Raw genomic sequence first — 13,136 nt, forward strand, 5'->3', positions numbered from 1 at the left:
CACACACACCCCTAACTGAAGCAAGATCAGAAACCAATAAGGTGAAGTTCAATTATGAATCTGATATTTTTGAAATTTGGTGTGTCTCTTGGCTTAGTTGAAGGAGGCCGAACCCTGGGATATAATTAGCGGCAGATACAAATTGAATGCTACAAGTAGCCCACACACTCACTCAAACTACTCCCAAATACACTCACACTCGCAATGAATTGAACTTTCAGGCAAAATTCCATTTTCAACCCCCACCTTAAAAAAAAATCCATAAAAAAACAATAAAGAAAAGTAAAAAATGCAAAGCGCAAGCAGCAAAAGTAAAACGAAAAAAATACCAAAAAATACCCTAGCAGATCGATCATTTCCGTGGCAGTTCTCTGATATTTTTTAGCGAGCTTACTGTGATACGAAAGTGCAGCAATGACTTTGGTAGTTGTAAAGTATCGGCCAAAATGTTGACGATCATGCTGATTACAAATAAAACTCAGTTTTACTTCGTCAAAGCCATAACACCCTCTGTAATAGGGTATAAGAAAGAGCAAGCAGCAGCCGGCAGAGCAGATCAATTGACAAATGGCTTGAGCCACAACAATGGTCGAGCTGGGCACTGCGCTGCTGACTGCGCTGCTAGCAGCGCTGCGGCGACAACACTTTGCCACCCTGCATACAAAGCAGGCAAATACAGTTAAAAGTCGTTTACAACAGAGCGAGAAAGAGAGTGAGCGAAAGAGAGAGCGAGTGAGAGGCAAAGCATTAGAGGGAGCGCAATACAGCGTTAATGCGTGGCCTACACAAAGCTGACTGCTATGAAGCCAGCCCAGTCGCTGTACCGTTGCAATGTCAGTGGACGTGACGCTGCCTCTGCCGCTGCTTCTGCCGCTGCCTCAGTCGCTTGGCTGCTGCTGCTAGTCTGCTTGTCTGCTAGTCGACTGCTCTGCCAACGCCAACGTCTGGATTGTTCGCGGCGGGCGCGCATGCGCAGCGGTATAAAAAGCTCCCGCACCAGCCAGGCAGCCACACACAGTCCAAGTCGTTCGGTCCCGCTGTCACACATTTTTTCAAGTGCGGTTACGTCTCGTCGCCAGCAGCAGCAACAACAAGTTTTTAAAACACACACAGAAAGAGCCCAAGCCCCAAATCGATCGTAAAATGAAGAAGTTTTTCGTTGTGTTTGTTGCATTATTCGGAGCCGGTATGTATCTTTTGCTAGCCTAGCTATTTCAAATGAGAGAAAGAAAGAATGAAAGCTGAGGGAAAATACAGCATACGTCATGCATAAAGCTTTTCCGCTTGCGTAACACGAAGGACACTTGAGCAGCATCAGTGGCAACATCAGCGACAGCGGCAGCAGTGATGAAAAGTGTAAAAATCGAGAGTGTTTTAATGTTAAGCTCTGCCTCTGCTTGTGCAACGAGTAAATCAACTATCTCCCATTTGCTGCTGCTCCAATTTTATACACGGAGTCGCAGGGGGCACAGCACAGCAAAGCCAAAAGTAAAAAGCAAAAACCAATGAAAATGAGAAGCAAAACCAGAGGGAAATGTACATAATTGAGCAAGCGGCCAAAATAGCAAAACCCAGGCAAAGCCGAGACCATGCCAGAGACCGAACTCGAACCCGACACGTTGGCTTGCATTTTCCGCGCCTAGTTACACACAAAGATACTGAGATACAGTTACGGATATACTTACACACAAATGGGGAGCGTACTCGTATCTACTATATGTATCTGTATCTCAAATGAGTATCTATTGGTTTGCATCGATTTCATTACCTCATCGACGACGCCTTAAAAAGGGGGAGAAGTTACAACAGAGACGATCGCTGGATCGTTCGGCTTCGTTGCAACTCAGTTTTGCAACCAATTCTGCTGCTGCTGCTGCATGCCGTTAATGTTGCTGGCGTAATGCTGCTTTGCAAATGATATTAAGATTTGAGTTATAAGCCTGGCCTGGCCTTGCCTGGCCCGTCTGTTATCTAATTCAAGCCTTTTCTCGATTAAAATTTGTGGTTTCCATCAAACTACGAGGTGTGGTCACGAGCATCAAATTGTTCGGAATCGTTGACGAATGCCAATTTTTGACATTGACATTGAAATGCTTTTCAGACTTCTCCATAATCATCGTCACAAAAGATGTTTACGAGACCCAGCTAATGGGGGAAATAAGCAGAAGCAGAAGCCGGGGCTGTGGCTCGTGTTGAGGCTAGGCCCAAGGAATTTTAACTACGCCGCAGCAGCCGCTCCCCGATTGCCCGCAAAAACCCGTTTCAAATGCCAATCGCTTTTTGGTTATTCAACCTAAAATTTTTGCAAATTGCGTGCCATGCATTTCAGAGCCAAGTCGTGCATGGCCACAAAGCAATTTCACTGCTCAATTTTAATTACCAACAATTTGAGAGTTATTAAACTTAACAACGGGCCAAAACATAAATGTTTAATGGGCCCATTTTGATGAACTGCCTGCCTGCAGTGCCTGTTGGCAGTGGAGTGCGGCACGGAGCATTGTCAAGTTCAAGTTGGCATTAATTATGCAATGGCACTCGCTCATTTCTTCATTGGTTCACTTATTGTTCGGCTTGAATGCTCGAAAAGCTAAAGAGGCAAACAGCCACATACTTCTCTCCTAATTGGCAGCAAAAAACTTGCAACAAGACTACTGCTAATCACGGCGATAAACAATTTAAGTGTTCCAAAGATTTCCGAAAAACACACAAAACACAATAAATTTCCGCATTTTGTTGCGTTGTGCTGTGACTCTTGATTATTTGTTGTTTTTTGTTGTTTTTCTCGTTTCTCGTGTTGCATTTGCTGCTGCTGCGGTTTGGTATCGAAAACTAACACCAACCGCAGCGGCGGTAAAAAACGAGAAAGAATGTGGCAAAAGACATACAATATAAATTTTGCCATTTCGCTATTGCCACACACCAGGCAGCAGGGGCACACAGACACACAATAGCAGCGCAGCGAGTCACGCTTGAAAAGTTTTTATTTTGTGGCAACAAAATCAAATGAAAAGGGCCGCAGCAGACATGCTGGGGTGGGGGGGGGTGGCGGAGTGGCAGAGGGATATTGTATAGGTTGCATTAGGGCAGCACAAACACACACACTCACACAGTGTTGCCAGGGCTATCTATGGTGATTTATGGTGGGGCAAGCAACAAGGAAAGCCAACGCTTTTAAAACTCAATTTGCATGCCACTTTTGGTGGGGCACGGCACGGTACAGCTGTACAGCACGGCACGGGACTGACACTCACACATCGAATGTTGCAAATCAATTTTCAAATGCTGCATCGTCGATGCGTTAAATTTGAAAAAACTCTTTTCGATAGCAAATGCATGTATTTGGCGGAAAGCCCACCAAAGCGGTTAAGTCGCATTCTTTGGCTAAACGGATTTATTGCTCAATATATGACAAGCTAAAACTATTGGAGATTGGGGCTGGGATGGGAATGAATGACGCACATGCGGCGGCTTTCGGCACTCAGCACTCACCTCTCAACCATCGACTCTTCGGCTCTCAGAAAACCCACAAGAGCACAAGAGCCATAGACAAACAATAGACAAGCAATTCAAACGCAGATTAACCTACATACGGGGGGCTACATGCCGACAACAGTGTAGGTAAATATTTAAATATCATTACGATGTTGTCTGCGGCGCTATATGCAAAAACAGTTTTTGGAAAAAGCCAACAACAGCAGCAGCAGCTACATTTAGCGGAAATGCTAGACTGTTGTTGGTATTGCTGTTGCTGGCTGAGTAAATACCAAGCCTTAGCCCCGACCAGGCTGGGGCTGGAAGGCTAAAACTCTAACGAAACGTGCTTAAATGTCAGCAATTTTCTTGATTTATATGGCGGCAATGTCTTGGTGCTGTCCCGGCAGACGTGGCACGGCCAGACAACAATACCAACAACGATAAAAGTAACGTCAGTACCGCCAGCAACAAGAACACTTGCGAATTTGCCACAGGCAAATGATAGATACATACTTGTTCTTACAAGTGCCACACCACACCAGACAAAAAACACCTTGCTGCATAGAATAGAGGGCTCCAACCTGTGATTGCAATCCGCTCTAGAGGCGGCGATTATGAGTCGTCCCACCAAAAGTTGTCATAATGTGGATGAGGCCAGAGACAGAGACAGAGACAGAAGTCCTTCATAATGCTTCAGAATTTGTTTGCTGGAATGCCAAAGGCTGACGCCTCCGCTCTCGCCTCTCCCTTCCCCTTCCGGTCTTCCATTCTGGGTTCAATGCGCTTCGGTGCCGGTTGATACTCATATTTATTGCCTGACAACTGAGTTGGTCGGCATGCAATGAAAATTTGTCATCATTTGTCATGATATTTTCTGGGAAGGCGACACAATGCAGACCCATACTTGCCAGAAGACACAACGATTGTAGATAGAGAAGATGTTTGCCCCCGAGTTAGAAAAGAGGCAAATGGGATTCGAACTTTTGCGCGAATGAATTCGCTCCTAATTATAAAATATAGTATAACTTTGAATTATTGAAAATGTATACAATTTGCAAATTGCCAAACGCATTCAGTTGTTAATTTTTTAATTATGAATTTATTTGTTTTACAACGAGTACATTTGCATCTTGACAGTGTCTGTCATTTAAGTGAAACATGAATTAATTTCATTATCGTATTGAGTTTTTTCCCCTTGTGATAGAGCTACTTAATAAAGTTTGTAGCTTGTGTGACTGCTGTGTACATTTTTGGTTAATTAAATGATTATGTTAATGGACGAGCGGATGTACAAATGATAAACAACAATGACAGCGGGAGGTCGGGTCGGGCTAATGGTGCGCAATCGACCAAAAAGACCAATACAAATGTCGGTTGTACTGTTGAAATGTCAATAAAAATGCATTATTTAAATGCACAAACACATGCAGAGAAACGCAGAGATATTCAATACAGACACCTACGAGTATTCTGCTGCAGAGGATTGAATCCTTCCGTTCGCATTGTTTGCGCAAAACGAGCAAAAAATGTAATTAACAGAGCGGTATTGATAGATAAAACAATGATTGCAAAACAGTAAATTAAATTAAATAGCAAGCAACACCAGGCAATCTGTCTAACTAGCATATAAATAATTCGACGCCGAATCACGTGGTGAGCGCAGACTCGTATGCCATTCCAACTATTCCACTGAAAGGTGTGCCAACGGCGAGAACAAAAGACACCGGCCTGGCCGGCCAGAGTGGGTTAGTAGTTGGTCTAGAATCCAGCTAAACCGGTTCCTCACCCATAAGCCAGAATGTGGACTAGACTATACTTTTGCTTTCGTTTTGGTTTAGCCAGCAGCTTCTGCGGGCTCCCACTGAACGAATACGAATATAGATGTGATATTATGTCATGTCAACAGAGCTCTCGACCGAGACGATTGGTGAAATAACAAGAAATCTTTTGGATCTGCTGTTTCGGGCTCCGGTATGGTATCGTCCTCCATGGTACGGCCTGGCAAACATATTTCACATTCGCACCGTTGGCCAGGTGCTGAGGTGCTGAGGTGCTGGGAAATACGTAATTGTTTAGATAACATGTGGTACTTACCGAGCGCGACAAAGCACAGGCACAATGGCAAGTGCACAATCATCACCCTGGGCAGGTGTGCGAACGCATTAGGGCCGCGGCTGCGGTTCGTTCCTGTGGCTTGGGCAACAATGCTGCTACTGCTACTGCTACTGCTGGTCGCATTGTAGCCCTTCTGTTAGACTGCACTTTTTCCGCACAGTTACAGATGCAGCTCGGAGGCAACCAAACTAAATTATTATGGAAAACGTAGCTGGGTGAATGTTGCTCAGCTAAGTGCTTGGGAATGGCTGTCTGTCTGCCTGCTCGACTCATACGATTTCTGGCTAATTGATTTGCCGGTTTCAAACAAATTCCAAGGCTGAGGCAAAAATAGGTACAAAATTCCTCGAATTTTTAAATTAAATCAAAACTCGTGGATCAAGCGATTAAATGACCATTTAAATTTCATGAAAATTCGATTCGAGCACGAACAAACTGCGTAATTAACAAAATTACAATAAACAAATGCAAAACGAATAAACAATCAGTGCTCTGCTCCCGTTCGGTTTCAGCCCGGCCGGCCAGGGCGGTCGGACCGGCTAAATGAGTGACTAAGCCGACTGGCCATATATGGCCATACAGCATTTATTCGGTAAAAATAAATACGAAGCGAAAATAACAGTTTTTAATTAAACTCTATGTATAATTTTATCGATGCGATGCCACAGTTTTGATTTATTCGCCCGTCCCGTCGTGTGTGCGCGCAAGGGTACTCTCGTAAATGTATCTAAAATTTGATATTTGATTAGTTTACACACAACATGAATATTGCATGTTGTTTATGCCGGTGTGTGTGAGTAAGCCAGCGAATCAGTTGATTTTTCTATGATTTTTTCCCCCCCTACATTCAATTGTTGCATTCATGCGGTTGCCCAGGCCTTTGATGCCCCCAGGGGGGCAGGACTATCTGCAGGCCCAGGCCCATGGCTCGGCAAGGCTCAGGCAATTGATGCTCACTTCTGATTGAACATTGGAAATGAAACGTGACCGCAACGCTGTGGCCTCGCAATTAGATTATCACACATGGGGCATGAGGCATGGAACAGCTAGACAGGCGATATTTTGTTCATTTTGTCAGGAATTCTTTTCAGTGCCAGACTACACGTCGTAATTATTTTTTGACTGCTGCCATTTGATTTACGCATCCATGGAAAACACATTTCAGTGCCGTCAAATACCACATTAGTTAGTTGTACAAATGCAATTTAGTTCGTTACGCTCTGCGGTTGCATTGAGCTCCAGAGCTGCCAAAGAGATACAGATAATGAGAGAGCGAGAGAGATCTCACACGAGTGGGTATGGGGATGGGTATGAGTATGGAGCCACGATAAGTCCTTGGTGGCGCGTTTCAGGTGCTTCAACTCTCCGTCCCAGGGATCGTTCGGTGTAATTTCATATCCAAAAAGACAGACGAAAAACAAGCAAAAAAATATAAGACGAAGCAAAAGTAAATGCAGTTGGCCCTGAGCTGTCAACAATCCTTGTGTGTGTGTCTACGTCTCTGCTGAAAGTTGCCTTCGAGATTTATTGGCAACCGTCGTCTCCCTGTCTCTTTCTCTGTCTCTCTCTCTCTGTCAGACATCAGACTTTTTAAAGTGAATGCCTTTTGGGCAAGATGACAAATGGCTGGGCTTGGACTTGGGCCCATCGTCATTATCTTTGCCCTCATAATGATAATATGCGTATGCATATGCGTGCAAATATATGTTTGATACGAACAATCGTTGGAACAATGTCTACTCCATGGACATTTCGAAGTCATTTTCAGCCGACAATTCTGGGCGTCATCGGCCCATGCGCCACTCATGTGTTGCGTGCTCGGGTTAAATATTTGACAAACGATTAGAAATTAGTGTAATATTCGTCTGTACTCATACATATCCTTTTTTGCATCTATTACAGCCGCGGCCCAAAGTAGTTTTAAATGTCCCGATGACTTCGGATTCTACCCACACGATGCTTCGTGCGACAAATACTGGAAGTGTGACAACGGTGTCTCCGAGCTGAAGACCTGCGGCAACGGCCTTGCCTTCGATGCCACAGACTCGAAATACCTCACCGAGAACTGCGACTATCTGCACAATGTTGAGTGCGGCGAGCGCACAGAGCTGGGTGAGTTTCCCAAATATGTCCAAAAAAATAGCCCAAAGAAGACTAATCGGAATTTATATATTATTTTAAAAGAGCCCCCAATCACCACGCCGCACTGTTCTCGCCTGTACGGCATCTTCCCCGATGAGAACAAGTGCGATGTGTTCTGGAACTGCTGGAATGGCGAACCCTCTAGATACCAGTGCTCGCCCGGTCTGGCCTACGATCGCGACGCCCGCGTCTGCATGTGGGCTGACCAGGTGCCTGAGTGCAAGAACGAAGGTGAGAAAATTAATTTATTTACCCCTAAAACAAGATGATTACTAAATAAACACATCGATATTCCTTCGCAGAGGTTGCCAATGGCTTTGCATGCCCTGCTGCCGGTGAGATCGCGAATGCCGGCTCTTTCTCGCGCCACGCCCATCCCGAGGACTGCCGCAAATATTACATCTGCCTGGAGGGAGTTGCTCGCGAATACGGCTGCCCCATCGGTACTGTGTTCAAGATCGGCGACAGTGACGGCACTGGCAACTGCGAGGATCCCGAGGATGTTCCCGGCTGGTAAGTGTTGACACTTCAAAAATATCCTTACTCTTAGGCTAGCACCTGGTTTTGATTTGTTTTGCTTTGGGAGCGCTGTTTGAGTTTGAGATTTTTGGCCACGCTTGCACCACTCGACACTCGACACCCGACACTCTACACCCCACATTCGCCTCACTCTCTACACCACGTTTTACTCTGTCTGAACTTTCATTCTCCACTGACTCACTCACTCACCTCACCCACTGCATACAGATCACAGATCACATATCCATATCTCTTGGCCTGTTCTGACATATCTCTTTACCTTGGTCCTTTACCTTTACAATTACAGCGAAGACTACTATGGCGATCTGGATTTGAAGAGCATCCGCAAGAGCGAACTTCTAGCTGGATTGAACAGTGAAGGTCGCACCAAGGGCGCGTCCAAAACCAAAGCTGCCTCCTCCTCTTCCTCATAAACATAATAACAACAAAAACAACAAATAACTAAACAAAAGCAACTACAACAAGAACAACAACTACAATACAACAAGATCAATAAACTCAATGCCCAATTTCAACATTTCCACCACCTCCTCCCGCTGTCCCCCCACATCAAAAAACAAAAAGAATACTCAGCCAGCCTCGAATCATAAATCCAATCGCATCAGATCTATTGCCCTGCCATTCTCGTTCTACTCCTTACTTCTATTCCATTTTGTGTTTCTAATTTCGAACTCTCTTTCCATTCGCAATCTGAGACCAATTTCTGCGTCAAATCATTGCTATCAAAATTTCAACTCAAGTTTTTAGATTCAAAAGGTAACAAAAAAGAAAAAACAAATACAAATAGAACAGAAAAGAACAGAAAAGAACATCGAGGAATGAAAGAATCCTTTCAAAATGAAGCGTAAAATTTAGAGATTTGTACATTTAAGTGATCCTTGTTTATAAGCTTATAATTTTATTTTATACATAAAAATGAAAAACAAAAAATATATATAAAAAAAAACAAAAACGAAAATCTTGTTGTTCTCGTAGAAAACTTCCTAATGTCTCACCGTTTCCTTACATCATTTAACGTATCATTCACTGATCTATCAGTAAGTCGCTATCATTTCCCGGGCCGACTAAAACTTAAAGTGCGCTCCTCAAATCCAAAAACTTTCTGTCGAAATAGAATTTCTCGTAAATTATTTATAGGTTGCGGTCTATGTGTGTGTACTTTTGAGATGTTTTTTTCTGGCCGACTTGTTGTTAGAGTCTGTAAATAATAAGTAAACATGAAACTTTTCGAAGCAAAGCAGCCTGCCAGCCTGCCAGCCAGCCAGGCCAAGCAGCCATATTTGCCGCAAATGAAAAGTTGGCTGGCATTCGGGAGCGACCAGGAAGTCTTTGGCAATGTCGCCGTCGCCGTCGCCGTCGCCGCTGACGTCTTTTCAAATGCACAAGAACTTTGTTAATTATTCATTAGATTCTATAAACAAAAACGCGATACAAAAACTTTAAATGAATTTTCAAATTATCAACACAATTGCAGGCAGAACCAGAAACACTCAGGCACACACACACACGACCGAAGAGAGAATAGAGAAGGAATGGTTACAGAAAAGAGAGGGTCCTAGAAAGGACACTGGCACCTCGATAAAGAAAGGGAAGGGTCTAGGGCATGGGCATGGCTTCGTCCCGAACTAACTCATAAAAGCTGGCAACTTTAACGTTCGCTCCTCGGCATTGCCAGAAAGGGTATGCGAGTGCCTTACTGTGTGTTTGTGTGTACTCTTGTTTGTATGGGTGAACCTGTGCTTGTGTGCATTTATGGTTCGCTCATGCACACGCACACACATACAGCCTGGGAAAAAGTTTTAAAACTAATTAAATAAAAATTATAAAACTATACAAACTCAAGGCACAAGTTGTCGCTGCTCTTCGGCTGCTAAAGGACATTTTCTGCTGTGTCCTGTGAATGTGTATGTGTTCGCGTTTGAGTGTTTCTGTGTCTGTGCATGTGCATGTGTATGGCTTTGTGTATGTGTCTCTTAAGCTCTTTTTGGCATAGGAAAGCCGCGTAAAGAGCTCTCGAATTTTGGGGCAAATATAAGCATAAAGTCGCTTGCAACCATTCAGTTTGTCGTTGCTGCGGGCTCAGCTCTTAATGCCACTCTGCAATACAGTCAGAGAGCAACCGCTGGATGTCATCTTTTACTTTAATAACCTTTAGAATGCTCTCACTCTCTCTATGGTTGTTGCTGTGGCTAGCTCTTTTTTTCAGCAAGAATGCAATCTTCAATTAAAAGTTGTTGCTCCAGGGCAGCGTCCTTCCGCTTTCATGAGTCAAATCCTTTGCCTTCCTGTGAGCTCTGATTATGTTTGTGGCTGAGGTTGGCAGAAAAAACCAAACCAAGCAGAGGGAGCTCGTCAAACGCACAGCACATAAAAGTATCTTATAAACAGATATGATTAAACAAAAACAAAGTTACACAACTGTCCACAAACCGCTACAGAAGGGCAGACACTGGATAGACCAGCTTTGACTCTGAATCTGAGTAGGGTGGAGTATTGTACAACTCTTGATGTATAATAGCCAAGCCCTCGCCCTGACAGGCAAAGAAATCCCTTTAACATTTTGACTCTAATTAATTTTAATGACGATATAAACGCCCAGAAAGCACATAAAACTAGAGCGCAGGTTGCTGCCACCAACTGCGGGCAAAAGTTATGAGCCGGCAACTGCTTCTCAATACGAGTATTCAGCACAGGGGCACAGAGGCCGTGGACGGCGCCCGGGGGGCAGAGTGGCAAGCTGAAGTAGAGTGCTCTAAGTTGGCCAAGAGATCCAAAATGGAACGTAAATAAAAGAAAAGGAAAACAATTTCGGTCCACTAAACAAGAGCCATATTTTGCAGCTAACTCCCAATCCTCAGAGCTATCCTAGTTGGGCTCTTCCTGCTCTCCCTGCTCTCTCATCATCATCCGCATCTTCATCACTCCCAGGAATAAGCCGCAACATTTATGGTGGTGACTTCTTAACAACCATTGCAGAAGTCCAAGACCAAGTCAGGGCTGGCCCAGAGCCATAGCTGTCCTTGGTTTTTGGTCAATTCCATTTAATTTAATTTAATAGCCTTGCGCTTTTTGTCATTCGCTGTCCAGAGCCGCACACACAGCGCGCATTTTATATAAAGCTGAGCCGCGGAAGCGAACGGGAATGGGAAAAAGACTAGTGCTGGGGATGGGATTGGGAATGGGATGGGAGCTCCATATATGGCCATGTTCTGCAGCAAGAGGCGTGCTTCGCCGTCGTACTTGTCCTTGTTTTCTGCGCTTTAAAGGCAATTTGTTGTTCGCTGATAATGTTGTTATTGCGGCCAGAAGGCAGCCCAGGCCAGTCCAGTCCAGCCCAACCCAACCAGCAAGCGTCTTTTAATCCTTGACGTCCTGTTGCTTTTGTGCTCTCGCTTTCGCTATTCCATTTTATCTGGCCAAGCCACAAATCCTTGTGTACATGCTGCCAGCCCTCCCCTCCATCCCAGCTCTCTCTCTCTATCTCTCGTCCACTGCTCGTAACAAGATTTTAGCAATATTATTTTTAATTACGGTTTTAATAAATATTTCCTTTGTCAATTAACAACACAAACTGAGGGCTGGCTCTCACGGCATCACAAAAAAAGGGAACAAATTAAACAGAAGTTGGTCGCAGAAAAATATAGCATGGAGAAAATAATTCTTTGCGCTACCTAATCACATTTTGTCGACTTGTTAACCAAGTCCTGACTCCACATACCCACATCTACTCTTACTCATCACAGAAATTCCTCAGAGCATGACTGGCAAGAGACAAAACAATTTAATTAAACAAATCAAAGCCAGGCCAGAGCCACAGCCCCAAGAAAGAAACGTTCCTTTGCATGTTGTACTCGTAAAGCAAGGAATTTATATTTATTTAATACTTCCTGTTTCTCCTTTTACAGCGAGGATTACTATGGCGATGTAGACCTGAAGGCCCTGAAAAAGTTGGGCTTTTAAAAATACTCGTATAGAAAAACACCAACACCAACACATACTCGTACAGAATGTAAGTCATAAAGAGGTTGAGGCCTGAAAGTCAATGCAAGGCAGGCAACAGGAGAGGCGACAAAAGGAGCAGCAGCCCGTAGCAAAGGATGGATCAGGAGGAAACCACAATAACAGTGGGCTTAAAATGCTTGCCACACACACTCACACACATAGACAGACTTGCCACAAGCGTAAAGTATGCATACAGAATATACAAGAATCGTACAGTTGACTTTAAAGACTGAGCACAAAAAAACACACCAGAAACCTACCCAGAAGCAGAAACCCAATGAAGAAATAGTCGATGCCTCCGCCACATTTAAGTGGAGGAAAAAGCTACAAAGAAATAACGCTTGACCCCGTAGTCAATTACATTTTCTCTGGTTCTAAATCTGAATCTGCCCGTTGCCCATAGAGCGGAAGCCTTACGGTCGACTTAAGTTCGCCAAAAGCCTTTGATGAGCCAGCAGCGAGTTCCGCGAATTCCACAGTTACCACAGCGGCCGCCACAAAAGTCAAATTTAACTTATTTAAATAAATACTCAGAAACCGCACACATACCTACCCCTCACGCTATAATAACTTCCAATGTATTGTACATATATAGAGATTCAGTTTAGGCTTAAGTTTGCATATAAATGAACAATGCATGAACGACTTATATAAATAGCCTTCTTTTTTTGGTGTATTTCTCCACTAGGATGTATGTAGGTAGAGTAAGTATTGAGTGCATTCAACTTATTTCAGTGCTAATCTGGAAAACAATCCGTATGTACTCGTATATTTTAATCAAATGGATCGGATTTTTCATTAGGTCAGCATCCAACACAGCCAGTCGGAGCGGACTGGCTTCTGGGCAGATTTCCAAATTTCCA

The 13,136-nt window shown here is 44.0% G+C and overlaps 1 protein-coding gene across 2 annotated transcripts; it reads left to right on the top strand.

The window, feature by feature from the left end:
* The first annotated feature begins 1,004 nt into the window (after positions 1-1,004).
* Positions 1,005-12,919, top strand: LOC108157370 (protein obstructor-E). 2 transcript variants are annotated; one of them, XM_017289396.2, is made up of 5 exons: positions 1,005-1,186; positions 7,492-7,701; positions 7,774-7,962; positions 8,034-8,244; positions 12,177-12,919. In XM_017289396.2, the coding sequence occupies exons 1-5, from the start codon at positions 1,144-1,146 to the stop codon at positions 12,229-12,231; spliced, it is 708 nt and encodes a 235-aa protein (XP_017144885.1). In that variant the 5' UTR covers positions 1,005-1,143; the 3' UTR covers positions 12,232-12,919. The 2 variants fall into 2 exon arrangements, with proteins under 2 accessions (XP_017144885.1, XP_017144884.1); XM_017289395.2 differs by lacking the exon at positions 12,177-12,919 and adding an exon at positions 8,558-9,049.
* The last annotated feature ends 217 nt before the right edge of the window (positions 12,920-13,136 follow it).

This window comes from Drosophila miranda, chromosome 2, assembly GCF_003369915.1.
Source record: "Drosophila miranda strain MSH22 chromosome 2, D.miranda_PacBio2.1, whole genome shotgun sequence".
NCBI lineage: Eukaryota > Metazoa > Arthropoda > Insecta > Diptera > Drosophilidae > Drosophila > Drosophila miranda.